Genomic DNA, 9036 nt, shown 5'->3' on the forward strand with positions numbered 1-9036 from the left:
CATCTTCAGAGGTCGAGAGAACAACTTTATCTATCCGATGGCTCAATGCAAGGTTGAAATTCTATTCATTCCCTCCTGGGATGCGGCCCTTCCCCAGAACCTGCATGAATGCGGAGTGTTTTGTGCACCAGGTTGTCCTTTTCTCATATGCGATATAGTTATTCGTCAAAGTTTCATTTATTCAACGACTAGAATTCAATTGATCAAGTACGCCTCAAGCCAAAGTAGTTTGAGTCAACGGTATGAATCCTGTATATTTCATTCAGCTCTATTCAACCCATTTCATTTCAATACTCAATAATGTCTTTGATCGCAAAGATATGGCTAAAAAGAATACAACTACAATCCCCATTCTGTAATTATACATCATAATTTGCTGTTTCACAATAGAATACTTGCACACCATATAGCATGCCTGTACAAAAGGACACTTCGCCAAGAAATGACCAAAACCATAAAGTGCAGTAACACGCATCAACTATGTACTCAAACGATTAAAAGGGGAAAACAAACATGCTCTATAACAAGGGAAGATAAGCGTAGCTGGTCTGATTTCTGAGCTACAAAATTGTTCCTTTTGATTGAGCTTGTATTTGAGGCACCTTTGATTGTCGTTTGTACTGAACTAGCTTCAACTAGCTGCTATCCAATAGGTCACTCGTCTTGAACTCTTGATATTTTGTACTTGTTCCTAGAGCAAAACTTGTTTAGTCTATTATTCACCATCTAGCTTCAGAACTTCCACCCTTTTGTCGCTTATCACCATCTCGTTTCGTTCTAGGTGGAGTAGCAGGTGTCCAGCGCGAGTTTTGAACTCCCTGAGTACTATCACTGTCAAATCTTTGTGCAGCAAGGTAAGACAAGGCTGTGACAACATCTGCTATGACTGGACGCATGTTAGGTTGCTCGTGAACACACATTGCTGCAACTGCTAGAGCTTGATACAAACCTCTAACGGGATATTGGCCTTGAAGTACAGGATCAGCCATCTGTGAGAATTTCCTCCGCTCTTTGAACAAGGGTCTTGCCTGGTAAGGAGCGCACGATTAACTTCTTCGAACTTGGTTCACTACATTGGGTGTGCTAATAGCAAAAAGAATATACACCCCCTTCCACCCCAGTACAAACACAATAAAAAAAAGGGCTTATAATTAAAGGCGGTAGCCCAAATATACAAACACATGCATGGTTTTACAATTTCATACGTAATAGTGTATTTTTTTAAGGAATAAAAGAAGGAATTTTTTTAATCTGCCAGAAAATTCTTACGGTTTTCAACAATCAAGTCAAAATCATATTACATCAGCTATGGATTGTCAGGGAGAGCTAATGCTTGTTGGGTATTTTGGTTTGACACTGCTTTACCCCCCCCCCCCCCCCCCAAAAAAAAAAAAAAAGGGAGCTACGTCTGAGTTAAACTTGGAGATGGAAGTCTTCTTTCCCTTCTCGACGGTGAAGTAAGACCAAGCTCATGAGGTTATTACATCTCCATGTTCCCCTGTGTGGCGACATGGGGGCGAAAAAAGAAAATAGAGGATGGGGTTTCTCTCGCTTTTGGCATAGCCGGCCCCCACCTTTAACTCAATTTGTTTAAGAAAATTTTAACATTGCATACTGATTTGATTATTTCATTTACAGAAATTAACAGGCAACAACGGAAACAACAAGATGAAGGTAATATAATAAGCAAATATCTTACCCATGCAACCAGATTGTGCTCTCCTCCAGTTTTTGAATTTTCAATTGCTTTCCTGCCAGTTATGATCTCCAAGAGGACAACCCCAAAGCTGTAAACATCCGACTTTAAAGTCAACTGACCAGTCATAGCATACTCCGGAGCGCAGTACCCATAAGTACCCATAACTCTTGTCGAGACATGGGTGTTATCTCCAACGGGCCCCAACTTGGCCAATCCGAAGTCGGATAGCTTTGGATGATACCCCTCACCAAGCAAAATATTAGAGCATTTTAAATCGCGGTATATTACGGGCGGGCTTGCCTTGTCATGTAAATATTCCAAGCCCTTTGCTGCTCCAGCTGCAATTTTCATTCTCGTGTTCCAATCGAGCACTTTCTTAGCGGGCGTAAGATCTGCATAGCACTTAAATTTAAATCAAAATTTTATACGAAAAAATATAGACAGGAGGAAAGAGGTTATTGACTAAAAGAGATATTACCATGAAGATGGTCATCCAATGATCCTAGTGGCATATATTCGTAAACCAGAAGTCTCTGATCTCCGTCAGCACAATAGCCAATTAAATTTACCAGGTTAGGATGGTGTAACAAACTTAGCATTAGCACTTCAACAAGAAATTCCCTGTTCCCTTGCAATCCATTACGATCGAGTTGCTTGATGGCAACAATCTACAGCAAATAAATGAGAGAAGATGTCACAACGATAAAATTTAATAACAGCAATAGTGATAACAATAAAAATATTACTCCCTCCGTTCCATTTTATGTGAACCTTTTCAGAGTATGAAGGTCAAAGTGACTAATTCTCATTGCGAATTCGGACACAGAATTTTTAAATTTTTAAAATAAAATTTATATATTTAGAAACTACACAAAAAGTATTATAAATCACAATAGCTAACAATTCAAAATAATTAAAAAACTATTTGCAAAAAAACATGGTCAAAAGAAAACTTTGTTCGACTCCCCAAACAGTAATAGGTTCACTTAAAGTGGCACAGAGGGAGTAATATAATAAACAAAAAGGAAGTGATAAACGGCCAAGTTCAATTCCATTTTTTCATAAAGAAGAATTTTTTTGAACCTAATCCACAATCTAATCAACGTAAAAGGCATAATCGAAACAATGCATCAGATGACGTATAGCTCATATTCTGCAGTCTAATACGGAAACCGAAGCATTTTCATAAAAGAATAATGCAAGTTTCCTAGACTTTATTATTGCTAACAGAACAGGAATGACCTTTTTTTTCATTTCCGCCCTGTTTGTGACAAAGGTTCAAGTGATAAACACAGTGTCTGACTTGTCACAACTGATATTCAAGAACGAAGCTAGTCCCTGCCCATAAATAAGCCGACTACTTATAACATTATGAAATAACATGAGCCCATCAAATATGATGCAAGTGTCCAAACTTGGGACAGTTAAAGCAAGAACAAAGGAAATAAAATAGTGAAAACAATTCTAATTTCCCTCAGGAACACTATGCGAGAAAATAGTGAGCTCAACCAAAATCTGGTGGATTGAGACACAACCAGACTGTGGAGACAGAAAACGGAACTCCGTTTCATTGTTGAAAAGAGTTCCATCATTGAAAAAAAAAAGTAACAGAAGAAAACCTGATTGGAATCGAGCCGCCCTTTGTATACTCTTCCAAAACCTCCCTCTCCAAGAAGACAATCACCTCGAAAGTTTCTTGCTGCAGCTGCTAATTCACGAAATGTGAAAGTCTTGGCTGCAATTTGACTAGACTCTCCATCCTTAACATCGTCCTTTGAGCCTAACAGATTCTTTGCCTTCAACTTTTCTGAACACGAAACCACAACAGAAATAAAAAAAGGAAAGAAAACACAGAACTGACACCAAACAATTATGGTTCAAAAACATCATATACAGCCAGCTGCCTGATCAAGAAACTGGTCAAAGGATTTAGTCCACTCATGGGAAATGCATGATACCCAGACCCCACTTGTGGATTACACTGGGTTTTTTGTTGTTGTTGTTGTTGTGGGATATGCATGATACCAAACTTGATACAATCACTTGATGTACTGGGAAATTGTGCACCGAGTCCTACAAATTTTCTAATATGATAGTCATGCAAGATACAATAAAAACAGAATGGTTGGACTAGCTAACTCAGTGAACATCGCCAAGAATTCATTTCTACAAGATCTTTATGCGACACTCATTATTATTTCCTATCATTGGGTACCTACATGTCTGGTCTGGGTCCATTTAGAAATGAAAATTGTCCAGACAGACACCTGATGGTACATTGAAAAAAAAAAGTTAAAATTTGTACAACAAACTAATTTCCTGAAACTTGGATGGTAAAATAAAACGTTGAAACTCTTGGATGTCCAATAGAAAGCCCCTCATTTTTCTTGAAGAAATTTTGCACAATTGACTAAAGTTTGAGAGCTCTTGTTTTCATTTTTAGTATATCTCATCTTTTTTTACAGCTATAAACGTCAACACTCGCATAAAAGTCTAACACAAAATGTTTCTCTTGAAGTGAATCAAGTGAAAATGACAACAGTGAGAATCCCACAAGTGGGGTCTGGGGAGGGTAGGATGTACGCAGACCTTACCCCTACACCAAAGGGATATTAAATGAATGGAATTGAGATATGGATGGAATATAATGAAATAGAGCCACTTTGAGGTTCCCTCTGAAATGAGGCATGTGAGGGAGCCACTACGAAGAAGTTCCAGGAGTTATGAAGGAAGCTTCGAGCTCATATTGGTCAGTTCATTTACCCCATTCAGAAAGTCTTTTCCGCCGAACGACTCGTAAGAGGTGAGAAGGGCCCTTACTCCGTCCCACACAGTGTATTACTATCGGCCCTACCAGGCAACATCTACCTACACAAGCTCGATCAGGAGATAGGGAGGATCTGACAAAAGTACGGAATTCCGATAGTTCAGAGAATAAGATCGGTGACCTTTGGCATAAAGAATATGAGGAAGAAGCAATAGCAGCAAGCAGTACCAACAACATAATATTAAATAAACCGAAGGAAAGAGACAATAATGTGTATAGAAGTAAGAAACTGAACAGCCTATAGTCAAAAACTAAGCCTAAAGGAACGCAAAAGCAATCCCTTACCTAAACAATGGTAAACAGGTGATATCCAAGAATCAGAAGCAATAATATAAAACTGAAGCTCCAGATCATCTTTTTTTTTTTAAAGCTCCAGATCATCTAAAGACCAGAAATTTAACAAAAATTACAAGAAACAAATTTCACATAATCATTAAAAGATGAAGCTCCAAACCATTTAAAAACAAGAAATTTGTCAGAAAATTACAACTAACCCATTTCACAGAATCATTAAAAGTTGAAAACTTGAAGCTTCAAATCATTTAAAGACTAGCAATTTGGCAAAAATAAAACAAACCCATCTCAAAAAATCATTAAAATTTGAAAACTTGAATCTCCAAATGACCTAAAGACTAGAAATTTGACCAAAATAAAACAAACCCATTTCACAGATTCATTAAAAGTTGAAAACTTGAAGCTTTAAATTGCATAAAAACCTAGAACTTTGACAATAATACAACAAACCCGTCTCAGAGAATCATCAAATTAGTCTGCTTATATGATAAATATGCAGATTTATTAATTACCAGAACCAAGTTGGACCGAATTGGTCGAGTCTTTCTTCTTTTTCCTCTTCTTTGAGGTCTGCTTCGATGATCCAGAACATGGAAACCAACCCATTTCTCCCTCTTCTTCTACTTCTCTATGTATATATATTCTGTGTATACATATATATACCTTGTGAATAAAATGAAAATTGAAAGAGTGGCTACATACAGAGAGAAATAGAATTTCACAGCTTACTGAGAAAAAGGTGACAAGTTTTTGGGTGACTGTAATAATTCAGTAAATTGTTGAAATTTGCATATTTTGTTGTTAACTGTACCTTTAGGGCTCCTTTTGTACGGGCATAATCTCGATATTAAATTTCTGATTAGTTTATATAATATTTGGTTGGCATAAAATCATTGTATAATTAATTTTGGAATTATAGTGTATTTTTATCCCAAAATATGAGGGTGTGATAACTAATCACAACAATCCCTTAGTTTTTTAGAAAATAATAAATAAACGATGTAATTTATGAAGTTACCATATTAAAGTATGTTTTGAGGAGCAGCTTTAAAAATAATTACTACTAACAAATTTAATCTTATTTTGAGATAATTTTTTTAAGCTAAAGCGATTAGGGGTGGGCATAATTTGGGCAACTAGGAAGTCAAACCGAAATTCGAAATTTTTGGATTTTTAGTTCGGATTTTCGGATTACGAATTGGATTTCAAATTTAATTTTTTATATTTTTTTGAATTTTGGATTGATGTTGGATTTGGTACTTCAGATTTTTGGATATCCTAAATTTAAAAAAATTATATTTTATATTTCGTTCATTATCCATATGCAAATAGTAATAAGTCTAATACCCTACCCATTAGACATAGCTCAAATATTCAATATTAATTACTAAGTTACTGTCATAATACTTTTTATATGGACATGGTTTTACTATTGCTAATACTTATCGACCTTATTTATGTCTCTGTTGCATTTTTGTGATGATGATTTTATTACTTAAATATTTTATTTGGATGGTTGTTGTGAAAATGAGAAATATTTTAGGCAATTTAACATGAATACTTCATTTGGAAATTACACTATTAAAGAGAACTATTACTAACAAATTTAATCTTAAATTTTTAAAGTAATAATTATTTTGAGATTATTTTATCGAGCTAAATAGCTTATTAATTTGGGATAGAGAGAAATAGATTATTAATTTGAGCTAAATAGATTGTAGTTATTTGTTACTGCTAAAAAATTAATTATTTCTTGGTTGACTAAGAGTAAACAAACTATTTAATTCACCTCTTTTTCTCTTTTCTGGTTCTTTTTTCTTCTTTTGGGCGGAGAATTCAGAAATAGTAAGCATCCAAATTCACAGTAGTCTTTCTTTCTTCCCTTTAATTTGTTTTATTTTTAAAATTCAGACTTTTACAATATCGAATTATGGAATTGGACGTTTTGTTATGGCAGCACTTTGTGATTCGATTCAAAAAATTCAATTTTGAAAATCCAAAGAATTCTGATAATAGTTTAGAAAACTCTTGATTTTAAACTCTTACCTTTGAATTAGTTCATGTCACGACCCAAAATCCCACCACGGGCATCGTGATGGCACCTAATCTCTAAGACTAGTTAAGCCGATTTCCATTACATTTTTGAAGCCTTTTTTTTTTTTTGGAAACTAACAACGGAAATAATTACAATATACAACCTCCCAAGACTGGTAGTACTGAGTCACGAACTTTAACTGAATACATAGAATGATCACGAGGACCGAATATACAATATTGTTTGATTACAAATTAACAGTAAAATGAAATGAAAAGACTCCAAGGGACTGCGACGACTAAGCAGCTCTACCTTGAATCCTTACGATCCCGCTTTAACTCTGCTCAAGTCCGATATTTCTAATACCTGGCTCTGCACAAAAATGTGCAGAAGTGTAGTATGAGTACGCCACGGTCGGTACCTAGTAAGTATCAAGACTAACCTCAATGGAGTAGAGACGAGGTACAGTCAAGACCTCACTAGTTTATAACCTGTGCAATATAATATACAAAATAATGAAAAACAAATAATATCAAGGTAACATAAAACAACCAATGATATGCACAATAAGACAATAAGATCACCTTTTAGTATCGCTCAACAATTAATAAATACAATTACACTCAGTTAAATCAAGTTCTTCAATTAAATATCCTTCACATATAATTCTACCAATTAACTCTCTTTCAAATATAATTTTTCTCAAATAAATATCTTTCAAATACAATTCTTTCATATAATACTTTCTAAATAAAAAAATCCTTCAAAATAAATATTTTGAATATAATGCTTCAATTAAAAGGTCACCATGTGACACCTCATTTCATAATCATAAAAATACGGGTCTCAACCCTTTTTCATATTTTTCATAAACATGGGTCTCAGCACATTTTTTCATATCTCCACGGCATTTCGTTCCCATAATTAAATCATCATATTATTTCGGCATCTCGTGCCCTTATTTCATATCTCAACTGCACGGACAATTCACGTGCTAATATCCTCAATGTATATAAGATCCACATGATCAATTTATTTTTCAATAAAGTAAGGTTAAAATCTTTAAATCAAGTAAGAAATCAATAAATGAATGAATTTTTTTTAGAATCATTTGAGTGGAGAAATAATATTTTAATTAAAATGAAACATCAGATAAACTACTGATTTGGATATAAAATTTATTAAATTAAAATATAATAGATTTTTTATTTAAAAAAAATAACTCAATCATCAAAAACAAGTACAACCCAAAAATACAAATCCTCAAAGTCTCGTACGAAAAAGTCGAGGTCAACACAATACATCAAGAAATACAAAATACTTAATATTAAATCAAATAATACATCACAAAAAGCACAAATATTTACAAATTACGGAAAAAAAATAACCAAGGGCAAGTGCAAACATAGTCCCGAAGTAAGTGCTCAACAGTGGATCTCCCGAGGTACCGCCTCGTAGTCCCAAAATAAATATGCAACAACAATAATGCCCCCAGGCCATCACAAATCAATCTCTGACATAGCCCTCTTGTCTCGCCACATTTGCAATAGTAAAGTAAATGCCCGCCTTGTCTCGCCACACGTGCATAATAATGTTCTCAACTTGTCTCGCCACATGCGCAAACCCACACACACACACACACATATATATATATATATATATATATAGCCTGCTTTGTCACGCCGCATGTGCATAAATCAATAGTAATAATAGCACGGCAGAAATCTCGTGCAAACACCCGAACATAAATCTCACAAATATAATGTGCCAATATCACATCTCATAAACTGCACCTCAAGTGTTCAAATATTACAACATAGCATAGATTGCACATCAAATGCTCAATTATTATAACTTATCACAGATTGCACATCAAGTACTCAAATATTACAACTTATCACAAATTGCACATCAAGTGCTCAAATATTACAAATTATCACAGATTGCACATCAAGTGCTCAAATATTATAACTTATCACAGATTGCACATCAACTGCTCAAATATCACAACTTGCCACAAAAATCAACAATACCTTATTTTTCATAATAAGGAGCCCATGGCTCGACCATAATGTGCACAAAGAATCTTAACAAAATATTCGAAAGTGAACAACTCAACAAAATAGTATTCACATAAAAATCAAGGTGGCAATCACATCAAATCATCATGTAAAAATAATT

The 9036-nt window shown here is 34.6% G+C and overlaps 1 protein-coding gene across 1 annotated transcript; it reads right to left on the bottom strand.

Annotated features, from left to right (window-relative positions):
- Window positions 1-256: 256 nt before the first annotated feature.
- Window positions 257-5598, bottom strand: LOC104096005 (probable serine/threonine-protein kinase PBL7). The gene is made up of 5 exons (XM_009602281.4): window positions 5333-5598; window positions 3319-3506; window positions 2178-2367; window positions 1700-2091; window positions 257-1028 (listed from the first exon to the last, which is right to left on the bottom strand). The coding sequence occupies exons 1-5, from the start codon at window positions 5424-5426 to the stop codon at window positions 720-722; spliced, it is 1173 nt and encodes a 390-aa protein (XP_009600576.1). The 5' UTR covers window positions 5427-5598; the 3' UTR covers window positions 257-719.
- Window positions 5599-9036: the final 3438 nt, after the last annotated feature.

The sequence above is a fragment of the Nicotiana tomentosiformis genome, chromosome 7, assembly GCF_000390325.3.
Source record: "Nicotiana tomentosiformis chromosome 7, ASM39032v3, whole genome shotgun sequence".
NCBI lineage: Eukaryota > Viridiplantae > Streptophyta > Magnoliopsida > Solanales > Solanaceae > Nicotiana > Nicotiana tomentosiformis.